At 51.8% G+C, this 15876-nt stretch overlaps 2 protein-coding genes across 4 annotated transcripts in view; both read left to right on the top strand.

Moving 5' to 3' along the window:
* The window catches only part of SLC12A1 (solute carrier family 12 member 1), a 29369-nt gene extending 26291 nt beyond the window's left edge, over positions 1-3078 (top strand). For all 3 annotated transcript variants that reach the window (XM_029071079.1, XM_029071078.1, XM_029071077.1), the window contains 4 exons: positions 1110-1196; positions 1580-1715; positions 2377-2444; positions 2642-3078. In XM_029071079.1, the coding sequence (XP_028926912.1) occupies positions 1110-1196; positions 1580-1715; positions 2377-2444; positions 2642-2777 (427 nt within the window). In that variant the 3' untranslated portion in view covers positions 2778-3078. The remainder of the gene's footprint in view (positions 1-1109; positions 1197-1579; positions 1716-2376; positions 2445-2641) is intronic.
* Positions 3079-8159: 5081 nt separating this feature from the next.
* DUT (deoxyuridine triphosphatase) lies at positions 8160-14182 on the top strand. The gene is made up of 7 exons (XM_029070099.2): positions 8160-8253; positions 8628-8769; positions 11696-11787; positions 12548-12592; positions 13571-13645; positions 13753-13823; positions 14054-14182. The coding sequence occupies exons 1-7, from the start codon at positions 8184-8186 to the stop codon at positions 14108-14110; spliced, it is 552 nt and encodes a 183-aa protein (XP_028925932.1). The 5' UTR covers positions 8160-8183; the 3' UTR covers positions 14111-14182.
* Positions 14183-15876: the final 1694 nt, after the last annotated feature.

Raw genomic sequence — 15876 nt, 5'->3', positions numbered from 1 at the left:
AGTGGCATCCACTTGGTGTGGTGAACTGTAATAGGCACTTGGGGAGTACAGTTCACACAGTATTGGGGGAGACAAACATAAAAGTTCTTTACAACTAGAGTGGTCAAAACCAATAAGTTGCACATCTATATCTGTATATAGAGAGATATAGATATGCTAAAGAAGGGGTGAATAAGTTATTAGGTGCTGGGAATGGCACAAGGAGTGACCTGGCTCAGAGTGTTGGAAAATTCATCAGGGAAAGCAGGTTGGAGGAGGTGGGTTTTAGGAAGACTTCAAATATAGGGAGAGCTGGGATCTGTCGGATGTGAGGAGGGAGGAAGTTCCAGGCCGGGGGGAAAAGCATAAGTGAGGGGATGGCGGTGGAACAGTCAAGAGCCAGGGACAACTAGAAGGTTGGCTGAGGAGCAGCAAAATCACCGAGTTGGAAAAAAGAAGAAGAGAGTGGACAGGTAAGGGAGGGACAGATGGTGGAGAGTCCGAGCGCAGTCCTGGGTCTGGCCATTGGAGAATGCTCATGGTGAGCCAGTAGGTTTCCGCCCCGCCACAGGGAGAACAGAGTGGTCATTTGCCCTAGGCTCTCCCTCCATGCAAGGATTGGTCCAGCAGGCTTTGGGTACCCAATGGTCAGCAGAGAAGGCCACACTCTGCTCTGAGGGGGCCTCAGCATTCTGGTCTCCCTGCCACACCTATTGTCCACTCCTCTGGCCGCACCTTTACCTGGCCCCTTCTCTTCAGCCTTCAGGATGCAGCTTAACTTGGGATGTCTGGGCCCATCCAGGACCACAATTAGCCTTGGCCAAGCCCTGCCTACCAATCATTCAATCAGTCAGTCAATCGGTACCTTGTACTGAGTACCTTCTGGGTGCAGAGCACCGTACTAAGTACCCGGCAGGGAGCAATGGGGTTAGCAGACACGACCCCTGCCCTCAAGGAGTTTGCAATCTGCTTGTCGCTGGGCTCAGCCTAAATGAGATGCCATTTGGTACCTCGCCTTGCCCAAACCCCAACTCCCTGGGCCCAGGGTCAGCTCTGGTAGCCGAGTGCTCTCTCTTATGGGTCTGAGTACTCTCTTTCATGTGGCTGAGTCCTCTCTCTCATGTTTCTAGAATGGCTTCCCTCCTCAGCAAATTCCGGATAAAATTTGCGGACATCCACATCATCGGTGACATCAACGTTAAACCAAACAAAGAGAGGTGAGAAACCTCAAGAGAGGCACAGTGTCCTGTTGGCTGGAGTGTCTCTCCTCCCAACACCGCCCCAGATATTCTTCCTTCCTGGTCCTATTCAGAGTTTCCCTCCTTCTTGGCACTGCCCAGTGTACCCCTCCTTCTCAGCACCGCCCAGAATGCCCTTCCTCGCCAGCCCACCCACTTCCTTCTTGGTACTACCCAGAGTTGCCCTCCTCCCGTCCTCAAGTGGTCCCTTCTCCCTGTGCTGCCACCCTATAGTGATGCCCAAGCTGGCAGCAGTGGGGCTTGGGGTCAACCATGCTGCCCACCCCTCAACTGAGGACCCCAAGACCCTGGGATGGAGCCCTTGAGTCCCCTCTGCAAGTCCTCTCAAATTCCCCTTCTAGCTGGAAGTTCTTTGAAGAGATGATTGAACCCTATCGCCTTCACGAGAGCCGCAAAGATTTGACAACGGCAGAAAAATTGAGACGGGAAACTCCATGGAAAATTACAGATTCGGAGATGGAAACGTTCAGGGAAAAGGTGCAGTTTGGTGGTTGCGATGCTGTGGCCAGCCAACCCGTCGACCGGAACAGGGCAGAGGGGAGTGAGGGCCAGGAGAGGGTGTCCATCACTTCTGCCAGTCGGTCAGTTGGTGATGATCCTGTCCCCTTTCTGGACTGGCTGTGTTCCTCACCTTTGGTTTCGGGTCACCTCCTGGAGCAGGGGGTATATTGTCACAGTGCTGGGGATTGTTAGAAGACCTCTGGGGGACCTCTCTGGTGTTGGAGGCTGGGGAAGTGTCAGATGGCAACAAAACCCCTCTCCCTTTCTCCCCTCCTCTGAATCCTTCAAACCTCTCTGTCCCTGCCCCAATGACCCAGCACAGACCATCCAACACCCCTGACCCTTCCCCTCTCCATCCTTGACTCTCCCCAGTGACCTAATATAGACCATCTAACACCCCTAACTCTCCCCTCTCCACCCCTGACTCTCCCCCAGTGACCCAGAATGGACCATCCAGGGCCCCTGACTCTCCTTCTCCATCCCTCATGGTTTGGAGTCCCCAGAAAACTAAAGATCTCTGAGGGAGAAGGACTCCAGAGTCTGCTTGTCTGGGTTTGGGTTGAGACAGTTCTTCCTGGAGGTTCTGGAGTAGTCCAGAAAGGCACCACTGTGTTCAGCAGATCCTGCTGTTTTCCAGAGTCTGCGCCAGGTCCGGCTGAATGAGCTGTTTCAGGAGCACTCCAGAGCCGCCAACCTGATTGTCCTGTAAGTGAGACCCTCCCCGCCAGCTCTTGAGCCCCTTGGACATCTGCCCATCCCCTCTTCCCCGGATCTCCTTTTAATCGGAGGACAGCCCTTCAGGCCCTTGGCATGTTGGCCTGCCCACCCATCAGCCCACTGGCTTATCTAAGACCCTGGTCCCGTCCACCAATTTGGCTCAGTGCCTGTTCTGCCCTGTACAGGAGCCTGCCGGTCGCAAGGAAAGGAACAGTATCTGATCTGCTATATATGGCTTGGCTGGAAATCCTCACCAAGAACCTCCCACCCATCCTTCTGGTCAGAGGGAACCACAAAAACGTCCTGACTTTCTACTCCTGAAGTCGGCCAGCCTCCGCCCACTCCTGTCTGGCCCATGGAAACTCTAGAGGGCCGGCAGGCCTCTGACCCGATACTTTCTTTCTGTGTGTCTTTAGAACAGAGCAAACCCTGATTTTTCACCTGGCTAGTAGGGACTGAATCTTTCGCACATATCTACCGGTGACAGTAGGGAAGTCAGTGGGGGGAGGGGGGAGGGGTCTGTGCATAATGAAAATAAGCATAATCATTGTTATATTTGTTAAGTCCTTACAAATGTACCTAGCACTGTGTTAAGCGCTGAGATCGATACAGGATAATCAGATTGGGCACCATCCCTGTCCCACATGGGACTCACAGTCTAAGGAGTAGGGAGAACTGGTATTTCACCCCTATTTTACAATTGAGGAAACTGAGCCACAGAAAAGTTTAATGACTTGCCCAAGGTCACATAATAGACAAGTGATGGAACCAGGATCAGAACACAGGTCTCCTGACTCCCAGTCCTGTGCTCTATCCACTAAGCTACACTACTTCCAATCACTGTGTGTAAATCTGATGGTGGTCACCACACTCCCCACCTGGCTTGTGCTCCTCAGAAAACATCCATCCAATCTCCCATCCATCCACCTGTCAATCAGTGGCATTTAATGAGCACCACCTGTGTGCAGAGCAACGTACTAAAAACTCGGTAGAGGACAAAAGAGTTAGTAGGCATGATCCCTCTCCTTAAGGAGCTTATTCATTCATTCATTCATTCAATCTTATTTATTGAGTGCTTACTGTGTGCAGAGCACTGAACTAAGCGCTTGGGAAGTACAATTCAGCAACAGATAGAGACAATCCCTACCCAACAACAGGCTCACAGTCTAGAAGGGGGAGACAGACAACAAAACAAAACAAGTAGACAGGCACCACTACCATCAAAAGAAATAGAACCATAGATAAATGCACATTAATAAAATAAATAGAGCAATAAATATGCACAAATATATACATGTGCTGTGGGGAGGGGAAAGGGGTAGAGCAGAGGGAGGGAGTCAGGACAATGGGGAGGGGAGGAGGAGCAGAGGGAAAGGGAGGGCTCAGTCTGGGAAGGCCTCCTGGAGGAGGTGAGCTCTCAGTAGGGTTTTCAAGAGGGGAAGAGAGTTAGTGAGAGAGATGGGCCCTAAAATAAATTACAGGCAGCAGAAGGGATACGTTTGTGAGTTAATGCTTAAGAAATAGGGCATGCCCGATATGGACCGAAGTGTTAGTTAGCGTGTGAGCATCCGAAGGAAAGGGGCTGAGCTGGCAGCAGCGGGGAGGAAAGCAGATTATTTACTTGCATAACAGGATTCCCTTTGTTATACGGAAGTTCAGTCAGGGCTTGTCAGAAGGGAATGAATGAAGGGGGGCATTTATGGAGCACTTACTTGTGCAGAGTGCTATCCTAAGCGCTTGGGAGAGTACAATAGAGTAAACTAGGTAGGCATGATCCCTGCTCAGAAGGAGCAAGGTTTGTACTAGCTGATGTAAGACCTTTCACTATCCCAAGGCTCGGGGAAGAGTTTAGGGTGCCCATTCTAAATTGGTCATTTGTTTGGCCACACCATCACCACCAGCCCCCCGATCTGGGCCAGTGTCCCTCCTAACCCCCAAGTCTGGCCAGTCAGTCCACCTACCTTCCCCAACCAAAAGGAAATCCCGGCAAAATGGACAGAAGCTCAGATTCCAGAGGCTGGACAGCAGCAGCTGAGCTCCATCCTCAACTGTTTTCTCTGGAGAAGGCTGCAGGTGCCATTATGGGGAGATTGGAGAGGGTTTCCTAATTATGTAGCCAACACTTAGACCATCTGAGTTCGTGGATGGCCCTAACTGCAGGGGTCCTAGTGACTGGGCTTCTCTGTCCTTATTGGTGCTGGCCACTGGCACTGGCCCCTGGTGCTGGTGGCAGGCCGCTGGCCAGCGTGGAAAAGTTCAGCTGTTGAATCAGTGACTTGGGAAGCTCCGTTGCTTTGAGGAACTGAAGGGGCCGGTAGAGAGGAAACTGCTAGGTGAGGTCCAGGTGGGAAGGCTTGATTTTCCTGATCACTGCGGACTGACTGCTTCTTCTAATCAAACGAGACGATGGAATCATGAATTCTCAATAAACACGTTAGCAGAGCTGAGTGTCATAACCTCTTGTGCTCTCTCTTTTTTAACCCCTCCACTTTGTCCCAGGGTCTTGGAAGAGGTGGGTGAGGCTGGGGAACACAGTGAAATGTGCTAGTTATGACCTGCCCATGCTGATCCTGCTAAAGCAAACCCTAACAGAGCAAGCCAAGACCCTCCACCCACCAGGAGGATGGAGAGACCCTGGGATGCAACAGGGTTCCTATCCTCTCCAATCAGGAAATTGCTTCCCCCAAAGGTGCCCCCAGCCCCCTGGTCACTTCATCCCCTAATTCTGGAATCGCCTTAGCATGAACTCCCAGGCTGGGCTGATACCCCACGATGAGACAGTCCATTCTTAGCTGTCATTTTGAATTGATGTTGAGCTCGGGACAGATGCCCAATGATAATTCTCCCTCCATGACCCCAATCCCCAGTCTGTCACCCAGATCCCTGAAATCGGGGGGTGGGGGAGGAGAGTGAGCAAGTGGGGACTGATGGGGAAAGGCGGAGAGGAGGAATAGGGATGGGGAGAGAGAGGGAGGGCTTTAGGAATGGCTTTGGTTGTCACTAAAGATTATCAGAGGCAAAGGGAGCACAAGGAATAATTTTGGTTTGAATTTCAATCAAAATAAGGGGTTTGGATGGCATTTTAATGATGCTTCCTCTAAGTAGGAGGGAAAATAGGTGTTGAATCCTAATATCACAGATGAGGAAACTGACATATGGAGAAGTGAAGTGATTTGTCCAAAGTCAGGCAGCGGGGAAGTGGTAGAGTTGGGATTAGAACTCGGGTCCTCTGCCACTAAGAAACCGTTCCCCTTCAGGCCCCAGCTGGGGCCTCCCCTGAACTCTGGGCCTCTAGTTCGGTGCCTGCCAGCTCTCCCATTCATTCATTCAATCATAATTATTGAGCTCTTTCCGTATGCAGAGCACTGTACTAAACACTTGGAAGAGTATAATACAACAATAAACAGACATATTCCCTGCCTACAGCGAGTTTACAGTCTAGAGTCAGGAGTCAGACATCAATACAAATAAATAAATTAATAATAATAATAATAATGTTGGTATTTGTTAAGCGCTTACTATGTGCCGAGCACTGTCCTAAGCGCTGGGTTAGACACAGGGGAATCAGGTTGTCCCGCGTGGGGCTCACAGTCTTAATCCCCATTTTACAGATGAGGTAACTGAGGCACCGAGAAGTTAAGTGACTTGCCCAAAGTCACACAGCTGACAAGTGGCCGAGCCGGGATTTGAACCCATGAACTCTGACTCCAAAGCCTGTGCTCTTTCCACTGAGCCACGCTAAAATTACAGATCTGTACATAAGTGCTGTGGGCCTGGGAGCGGGGAAGAGCAAAGGGAACAAGTCAGGGTGACGCAGACGGGAGTGGGAGATGAGGAAAGGTGGGGCTTAGTCTGGGAAGGCCCCTTGGAGGAGATATACCTTCAAAAAGGCTTTGAAAGGGGGGAGAGTAATTGTTGGATTTGAGGAGGGAGGGCATTCCAGTTTGGCAGCATTTCTCCCTCCCTGTGCTGCTGTCCCCTGAAACACCATCCAGCGGTCCATCATAGAGGTGCCTTCACTTCCAATGTTCTGGCTTCCTTTCTGTTGGGAAGATGGAGTCCTTTCCAACTGGAGCAGAAACTCCCCAAAATATGGGCCCAGGGAGCTAATCTATTCCCCCGCCCATGTCCTTCACAGGGGGTGAAGAGGGTGGATCTCTGCAGACTGCAGTTTGGCTGGGCTTGTCTCCCCTCTTCAAAACCCTACTTAAAACTCACCTCCTCCAAGAGGCCTTCCCAGACTGAGCTCCTCTTCTCCCTCTACTCCCTCTACCACCCCCCTTCACCTTTCCGCAGCTAAACCCTCTTTTCCCCCCTTTCCCTCTGTTCCTCCTCCTCTCCCTTCCCATCCCCTCAGCACTGTACTCGTCCGTTCAACTGTATATATTTTCATTACCCTATTTATTTTGTTAATGAAATGTACATCGCCTTGATTCTCTTTAGTTGCCATTGTTTTTACGAGGTGTTCTTCCCCTTGACTCTATTTATTGCCATTGTTCTTGTCTGTCCGTCTCCCCTGATTAGACCGTAAGCCCGTCAAACGGCAGGGACTGTCTCTATCTGTTGCCGACTTGTTCATTCCAAGCGCTTAGTACAGTGCTCTGCACATAGTAAGCGCTCAATAAATACTATTGAATGAATGACATTCCCCTGCCATGAGAAGCAGCGTGGCTCAGTGGAAAGAGCCCGGGCTTGGGAGTCAGAGATCATGGGCTCTAATCCCAGCTCTGCCACTTGTCAGCAGTGTGACTTTGGGCAAGTCACTTAACTTCTCTGTGCCTCAGTTCCCTCATCTGTAAAATGGGGATTAAAACTGAACCCCACGTGGGACAATCTGATCACCTTGTATCCCCCTAGCGCTTAGAACAGTGCTTTGCACATAGTAAGCCCTTAACAAATACCACCATTATTATTAACTTCTCTGTGTCTCAGTTCCCTCATCTGCAAAATGGGGAAGAAGACTGTGGGCCCCACATGGGAGGAGGGGAGGAAGAGGGGGGAGGAGCGAGGAGGGGGAAGGGGGAGGAGGGGAGAGGGGGGAGGGGAAGGGGGACGAGGGGGGAGGGGAGAGGGGAGGGGGGAGGAGGGGGAGGAAGGGAGGAGGGGAGGAGGGGAGGGGAGGGGGAGGAGGGAGGAAGAGGGGGGAGGAGCGAGGAGGGGGGGAGGAGGGGCTCACCTCCTCCAAGAGGCCTTCCCAGACTGAGCTCCTCTTCTCCCTCTACTCTCTCTGCCACCCCCCCTTTACCTCTCCGCAGCTAAACCCTCTTTTCCCCCTTTCCCTCTGCTCCTCCACCTCTCCCTTCCCATCCCCACAGCACTGTACTCGTCCGCTCAACTGTATATATTTCCACTACCCTATTTATTTTGTTAATGAATTGTACATCGCCTCGATTCTCTTTAGTTGCCATTGTTTTTACGAGGTGTTCTTCCCCTTGACTCTATTTATTGCCATTGTTCTCGTCTGTCCGTCTCCCCCGATTAGACCGTAAACCCGTCAAAAGGCAGGGACTGTCTCTATCTGTTGCCGACTTGTTCATTCCAAGCGCTTAGTCCAGTGCTCTGCACCTAGTAAGCGCTCAATAAATACTATTGAATGAATGAATGAATGGGTGGGGGGAGGAGGGGGGAGGCGGGAGGAGGGGGGAGGCGGGAGGAGGGAGGAGGGGGGAGGAGGGAGGAGGGAGGAGGGCCCCGCCCCGCCCCGCCCCCACGCCGGGCGGGTGCGCCATGCGGCTCCCGAGAAGCCTCGCTGTGCAGCGCTGCGCGCGGCACCTCCTCGGCCCTGGCGGCGGAGCTCGTGAGCCGGGGGCGGCGCGCGGGGCGAGAAAGCGCGGGAAGCGAGGGGGGGCGGGGCTCGGCCTCCCCCTCCGCGCCCCCGACCGCGAGACGCCGCGCGCGCAGGTGGGGGGGGGGGGGGGTCTTGGGCTCGTCCTCGCTCAGTAGGCCGGGGGCGCGCGGCTTGACGTCCCGCGCGCACGGGCGAGTCCATTCCTCCCCGGAGGAGGGTCGGGGCCGTCCCAGCCCGTTGCCGCTTGGGGCGCGGCGGTCGGTGACGGGGAGAACCCCCCTCCCTCGGCGCGGCGCGGTGGGTGGGGCCCGCGCGCGGGGAAGGGGCCGCGCGGGAGACTGAGGCGCCCGTCGTCTCCCTCGCCGCCATGCCCTGCTCCGAAGGCTCGCCCGCCTCGTCCCCCAGCAAGCGCGGCCGCTCGGCCGGACCCGCCGGGCCCGTGAGGCTGCGCTTCGTGCGGCTGTCCGACCGAGCCACGGCCCCCACCCGCGGCTCCGCCCGCGCCGCCGGATACGACCTCTACAGGTGACTGACCGCCCCCCCCCCCCTCAGCCAATAATCAGAAGAAGAAGAAAGTCGGGATTTGTGACGCGCGTACTCGGTGCGGAGCACTGTTCTAAGCGCTGGGGGAGACACAGGGACATCAGGTGGTCCCCCGTGGGGCTCCCAGTCTGAATCCCCATTTGACAGATGAGGTCACTGAGGCACCGAGAATAAGAAGAATAATGTTGGTATTTGTTAAGCGCTTACTCTGTGCAGAGCACTGTTCTAAGCGCTGGGGGACATACAGGGTCATCAGGTGGTCCCACGTGAGGCTCCCAGTCTTCATCCCCATTTGACAGATGAGGTCACTGAGGCCCAGAAAAGTGAAGTGACTTGCCCACGGTCACACAGCCGACGAGTGGCGGAGCCGGGATTCGAACCCATGAGCTCTGACTGCAAAGCCCGGGCTCTTTCCACTGAGCCACGCTGCTTCTTTAATCATAATAATATTGGTTACTGTGTGCAGAGCACTGTTCTAAACGCTGGGGGAGATTGTCCCACGTGAGGCTAGACTGTGAGCCCCTCAGAGGGCAGGGACTGTCTCTATCTGTTACCCATTTGTCCATTCCAAGCGCTTAGTATAGTGCTCTGCACATGGTAAGCGCTCAGTAAATACTATGAGAAGCAGCGTGGCTCAGTGGCAAGAGCCCGGACTTGGGAGTCAGAGGTCATGGGTTCGAATTCTGGCTCTGCCACTTGTCAGCTGTGTGACTGGGGGCAAGTCACTTCTCTGGGCCTCAGTGACCTCCTCTGTAAAATGGGCATGAAGACTGGGACACCCCCCCCCCCCCCCGTGGGACAACCTGGTGACCCTGTATCTCCATCAGCGCTTAGAACAGTGCTCTGCACATAGTAAGTGCTTAACAAATACCAAGGTTATTATTTTTATTATGTGCAGAGCACTGGAGTAAGCGCTTGGAATGGACAGTTGGGCCACAGAGCGAGACCATCCCTGCCCCACCATGGGCTCACGGTCTAAATAGGGGAGACAGACAGCAGAGCAAAAGAGAACAGAACAAAAACAACATCATCAAGATAAATAGAATCAAGAAAATAAATAGGGTAACAAATAATATATACAAATGAGCATAGTGCTGAGGGGAGGGGAAGGGCTGGATGAGGGGAGACACGGGGCGCAGTGCTTGGCAGCCTCCCTGAATAATAATAATCATGTTGGTGATTGTTCAGCGCTTACTCTGTGCCAAGCACTGTTCTAAGCGCTGGGGTTGATAGACGGTAATCAGGTTGTCCGTGTGAGGCTCACAGTCTTCATCCCCATTTTACAGATGAGGTCACTGAGGCACCGAGAAGTTAAATGACTTGCCCAAAGTCACACAGCTGACAGGTGGCGGAGCCAGGATTAGAACCCATGACCTCTGACTCCTTAAACCACTTCACCTTGGGGGATTGGGGGCACGCCCTGGCCAACCTGCCCCCGGCCCAAGCCTCCACTCCCTGACAGCTCTGCCCTCACCCTTCTCTTCCCCAGGCCCGACAACCCCAATCCCTCCAAGTTTTTCTTCCCAGGCCTCTCCATCCCTGGCCATCCTTTCTAGGGGGCAGCGAGCAATTCTGAGAGAAGCGAACGGCTCACTTTTCGAGCCACACCTCTGGACCGTTTTTTGTTTTTTCTGTTTTGCTTTGCTGCCTCTCTCCCCCGTTTAAACTGTGAGCCCGTTATTGGGCGGGGTTGGTCTCTGTTGCCAAACTGTACAGTCCAAGCGCTTAGTCTAGTGCTCTGCACAGAGTAAGCGCTCAATAAATATGAATGAATTAATGGACCGTTGTGGCATAACGGCCTGCCGCTCTGCTGACTCATTTGGCACTTGGCCTGCTGAGACCTTCCACTCTCTGGTATATATTTTAGTGTGCGGGGACTCCCGTAAGGAACTGTGATCTTAGTGACCTCAGAACTTAACTCTAGCTAGGGAGACTGGAATCCTCATCCCCCAACACTTACCTTGCCCTGGCTGTACTGTATGATTTAGGCATTTGCTGCCTGGGGACTGGGGACTGTCACAGGTGACCATTTACAATCCCATCACTGTGACTCCATGACTTCAAAGCAGTAACAACAGTTATATCAAACCATGGGATGTTGCAGAGTACTGCAGCTGTTTTACAATATTTGCTTACCCTTGATGACCCTCAGGTCGTTACAGAGAATGTCAAGTATAAAGCAGTTAGCAAAAATGGTTTCATTTTTCAAAAAATATTCACTTTAGTGAGCAGTTTTTTCTTAGCCAAGAGAACTGTTGCCGAATTGTACTTTCCAAGCGCTTAGTACAGTGCTCTGCACACAGTAAGTGCTCAATAAATACGATTGAATGAATGAATGCCGATAGGGAGCCTAGGGCACTACTTCTGCCTGAGATCTTGAAGGTAAATATCCCTCACTCAGGGAAAGGAGTTGGGGTAGAGTTAATTAATGGTATTTATTGAGCACCAATACAATTGGTGGACATGATCCCTGCCTACAAGGAGCTTACATCTCAAGGAAAACTGAGAATTAGCCTGAAGAAAAGTTTGTGGTCTATTTGGGCTCCATGTAGCTTGAAATTGTATGTTTTGGCCATATGATGTGACTGAAATAGCATGGCATCGTGGAGAGAGCATGGGCCTGTGAGTCCGAAGGTTTTGGGTTCTAATCCCGGCTCCATCACTTGTCTGCAGTGTGACCCTGAGTAAGTCACTTCACTTCTCTGTGCCTCAGTTACCTCATTTGTAAAATGGAATGAGAATGTGAGCTCCATGTGGGATAGAGACAACCCAATTTGCTTGTATCCACCCCAGTGCTTAATACAGTGCCTGGCATACAGTAAGCACTTAACAAACACCGAAGTTATTATTGAAAGAAGATGATCTCTGCTAAACATTCTTTTTTCATCTTGCTTGCTGCTTTCTGTAGTGCTTATGACTACTCGATCCCTGCCATGGAGAAGGCCCTTGTGAAAACGGACATTCAGATCTCCCTGCCTAGTGGATGCTATGGCCGAGTCGGTGAGTGGCCAGGTGGCCAAGATGAAGCTCCAGGCAGCTGCTTCACAGGGCCTGGAGAAGTTGGGCCTGGGAACTCGGGCCTTCTTCCTCCCTTCTTTTTGCCCTTTGCCCCCACTTCCTCCTCTCCCCCCCCTCTTTGGAGGCCCCTGAGGACAGGGGAGAAGCCGTGACCCCCAGCTTCTGGTGGGGCCATCTGGACCGTCACAAGTCTTCAGAGACGAGAGCAGGATGCAAAACCCCAGGTCCCCGCCCTCATCTCAGCCTGTCAGCAAAGGCCGTGCCAACCGCCTATTGCCTCTAAGCCTGTTCCGCACCATTTCGACGTGACTTGGGTTGGGTCCTGGTCCTGAGGCATCACCTCCCCTACACACAACTATCCCGGTGGTGGAGAGCGGTGGGGCTGTCCTACTTGCAGCTCCCACTGGGAGGACCCAGAAGCAGGAGAATTTTAGTGAAGGATGCCTGGGAAGAATTCCCACCTGCTCTAGTTGTCAGTGACCCAGGCAGTGGCCCAGGTGTGTACAGTGGCCCATCGCTGAAATAACCTCAGGGGATCGGGCAGGGCAGGAACCCTGTTCCCCTGAATTACTGTCCCGGCCCTCCCCAGCCCTCCTCCCAGCCATCAGGGCAACAGGAACATTTTGTGGGGAAAGCATTTGATCTTGCCATTGGATTTGCTACCCTAAAAGCAAACTACAAAGTAACTGTTTTTCTCTTGTATTTGTGAATCCCTGGCCAAGTATTTTCATCTCTCTTCTAGCTCCCCGGTCCGGTCTGGCTGCGAAGCACTTTATCGACGTGGGAGGTAAAATACTTATATTGCTGCCCCATTTTGTCCTCAATCCAAGCTGAGCACTGAGCCCTAAGCACTCCTGTGGGTCTGCCCCAGGGGCAGGATGGACAGACCAATTCCTTCACAGCTATAAAGTGTCTCCCTAGGGGCCTAACAAGCATCACCCGTGGACATCACTTATTACCTCCGGAAGTAGAGCACACATCACATCTAGTTATCTCGAGAAACTGAGTGGAGCACACATCAAATCTAGTCATCTCGAGAAACTGAACTCTCTAATTTTTCCAACTCAGACTTAAAATGATCTGACCACCATTTACTAACCTGCCGCCTCAGCCACAGTCTCTCCCCTGCAAACTCGCTTCTCCCCTCAATCAATGAATGGTATTTATTGAATGCTTACTGTGTGCAGAACACTGTGCCTCTTACCAAAACCTCAGTTTCTCTTGGCATTCTCCTCTTATCCTGGCTTAAGTACACACTCTCGACTGTGCCCTCACCAGCAGTTCCTATTCATTCAGTCATATTTATTGAGTGTTTACTGTGTGCAGAACACTGTCCTAAGCGCTCCATCAAATCAGGGAATCCTAGGTGAAGTTAAAAAGTTACTGAGATGAGACCACAAACAAACAGATTTTTACAGGCCAGAGAATACCTAATCAGTGGTTATTTTTCCTGATGGGAAACTTAACCAAGCTCATATATTTTTTTTTAATCCTTTATGTAGCAATTATCACGGAAATTTGGGTCTCGCAGCCAAAAAAATGTATTAAATGGAAATAAAGAAGCAGTATGTTTTAAAAATATCCCAGGAAAGGGGCATCTGCTGAAGGAGCTGGATTCAAGATGTGTTTGGGAATGGACAGGCTACAGAGAATGAGGACTGGGGTGGGCGAGCTCGTGCCGGTGGTGGGGGTGGCCCCCGTGGCTGGGTAGCCTCCAGGCTGGATCTGGGAATGGCGCCGCTCAGGTTTTGGCCTTGTGTTCCAGCCGGGGTCATAGACGAGGATTACAGAGGAAATGTCGGCGTGATCCTGTTTAATTTTGGCAAGGAAAAGTTCGAAGGTAAGTCAGCTGTGCAAACTCTTCCTGGATGTCTTGGCACCCAGTGGTGTGGGGAGTTTCAGAAATGAAAATTCTGTACATCTAAAACTTTTTTTCCCCCCTTAAAGTAAAAAAGGGTGACCGAATTGCCCAGCTGATTTGTGAACGAGTTTTCTATCCAGAGCTGGAGGAGGTCCAAGTAAGAAACCTTTTTGCATAATTGCATTAACAATGTGTGAAGTCCTGGAAAATGGGTTGTTAAAAATCTGCCATAGTCTTGCAAAACTGGGAGTGGAGGGAGAAGAGTCGAGTGGGAGGGGAGTGGAGAAGGGAATGGTGGTCCCAGGAGGGGGAGGGTTGCTGGGGGAGTTGAAAGAAGTGTAAAGGCTCTTTAGTAAGCCACGTGATAATTTTTTCCTTTCCCTATAGGGTTTGGATGACACCGAGCGAGGGTCAGGAGGCTTTGGTTCTACTGGTCAGAACTGAAGTGGGGAGAAAAGTCCGGCTGGGATCTGTTTGTTGGGTTTTTTGACAATAAACTGGGATTTGCAGATCTGAGTGTGTGTGTGCTTCCTCTGGTCACTCATTGGTAGTTTTCCAGGAGCCGGGGGAGGCGGCAGGGTGACCATCCCCTCTGAACTCACACTTTCGCCATTGAACGTACCCATTCAGTACTGGACCAAGGCATTGCCACAGCCACCCCTTGATGATGGCCTGGGGTCTCTTTGGGGCATCCCCCTTGCCCACCATAGGAAGCACAATTACCCCAGGAGTGAACCAACACTTCAAGGGGTGCCGAGCAGTGTGTTTCCTGAATGTCATTAGGTGAACAGTGTCATCCTACCAGCCAGGGGTCCCTAACCCGCAAAGCAAGAGGTGCTGTCCACCACCATGCCCCTGCCTCCACTTCCCCTCACCCCCCGTGACCCTTCAGCTCCTGGTTCTCCTTATGTGCCCTGGTTCTGCCACCAGAGGCAGGTTTCTCTAACTCTGACATCAGCTCTTGGAAGGTTTGAAGCTACTTACAGAAGGCCAGGAGTGGGGGGCAAATGTGACCTTCCCAACTGTCAAGATCAAGGAAAGATAAGGAGTTTCCAGATGACTAGGAGTCTTAATTTGTTAAGCTATCTGACTAGGAGCATGAAGAATCAACCTGGACAGGCAGGAGCAGGTGGGGAAAACAATCTTCCAGACTACAGGAAGCTTGGGAAGGGGGAGGGAAGAGCTTCCTAGAGCAGAGGGGGACATTTAGTATTCTAATAGAAGAAAGGGGGAGAATCAAGCTTCCTGCTGCCCTGGAATAGGCTGGAATTGAGCTTCAGGACTACCTGGAACAGGGGAAAAGCTGCAGCTTCCCAGATGACCATGAGCAATGGGGGACCTTCACTTTGTCAATAACTAAGGATGGAGAGGGTGTATAGGGCTTCGGAGAGGCCAGCAGTAGGAGGCTGGGGGCAAGGAATCATATTTCTGGGCTTTCAGGAGCAACAGGGGAGTTCAAACTTCCAGACAGCCAGGAGAAAGGGAGGAATTGAGCTTCATGCCACAACTGAAGGTGGGGAATTGAGGTCCTGGATAGGTGAGAGTAGAACAGGATACTGAGCTTCTAATAATAATTATTAGTATGGTATTTGTTAAGTGCTTACTATGTGCCAGGCACTGTACTAAGTGCTGGGGTGGATACAAGCAAATCACGTAGGACAGAGTCCCTGTCCCACATAGGGCTCGCAGTCTTGATCCCCGTTTTACAGATAACTGAGGCAAAGAGAACTTAAGTGACTTGTCCAAGGTCACACAGGAGGCAAGTGGCAGAGCCAAAATTAGAACCCTGGTCCTTCTGACTCCCAGGCCTGTGCTCTCTCTACTATGCTATGCTGCTTCTTAGGTTGCCGGGAGCAGGGGAGGGGTTTGAGCTAAGGGACTGGCAGGAGATGTGGGCAAATGTACAGCACTTAGTAGAGTGCTCTGCACACAGTAAGCACTTAATATAATTGAAGAAATACAATTGAATGAAATCAAGATTCCACATTGCCTGGGCCAGTAAGAAAAATTGATTCATTCAATTGTATTTATTGAGCGCTTACTGTGTGCAGAGCACTGTACTAAGCGCTTGGAAAGTACAATTTGGCAACAAACAGAGACAATCCTTATAGTCTCTATAGTGACAACGGGCCCACAGTCTAGAAGATCTAAATTGATCTTACGAGTAGCCAAGAGGGCGGAATCGAGCTTCACACTGACAGAGGGTGGAG

This window comes from Ornithorhynchus anatinus, chromosome 8, assembly GCF_004115215.2.
Source record: "Ornithorhynchus anatinus isolate Pmale09 chromosome 8, mOrnAna1.pri.v4, whole genome shotgun sequence".
In the NCBI taxonomy this organism is placed as follows: Eukaryota; Metazoa; Chordata; class Mammalia; order Monotremata; family Ornithorhynchidae; genus Ornithorhynchus; species Ornithorhynchus anatinus.
Note: the sequence above shows the minus strand (reverse complement) of the source record. Positions and strands in the feature narration are given on the sequence as shown.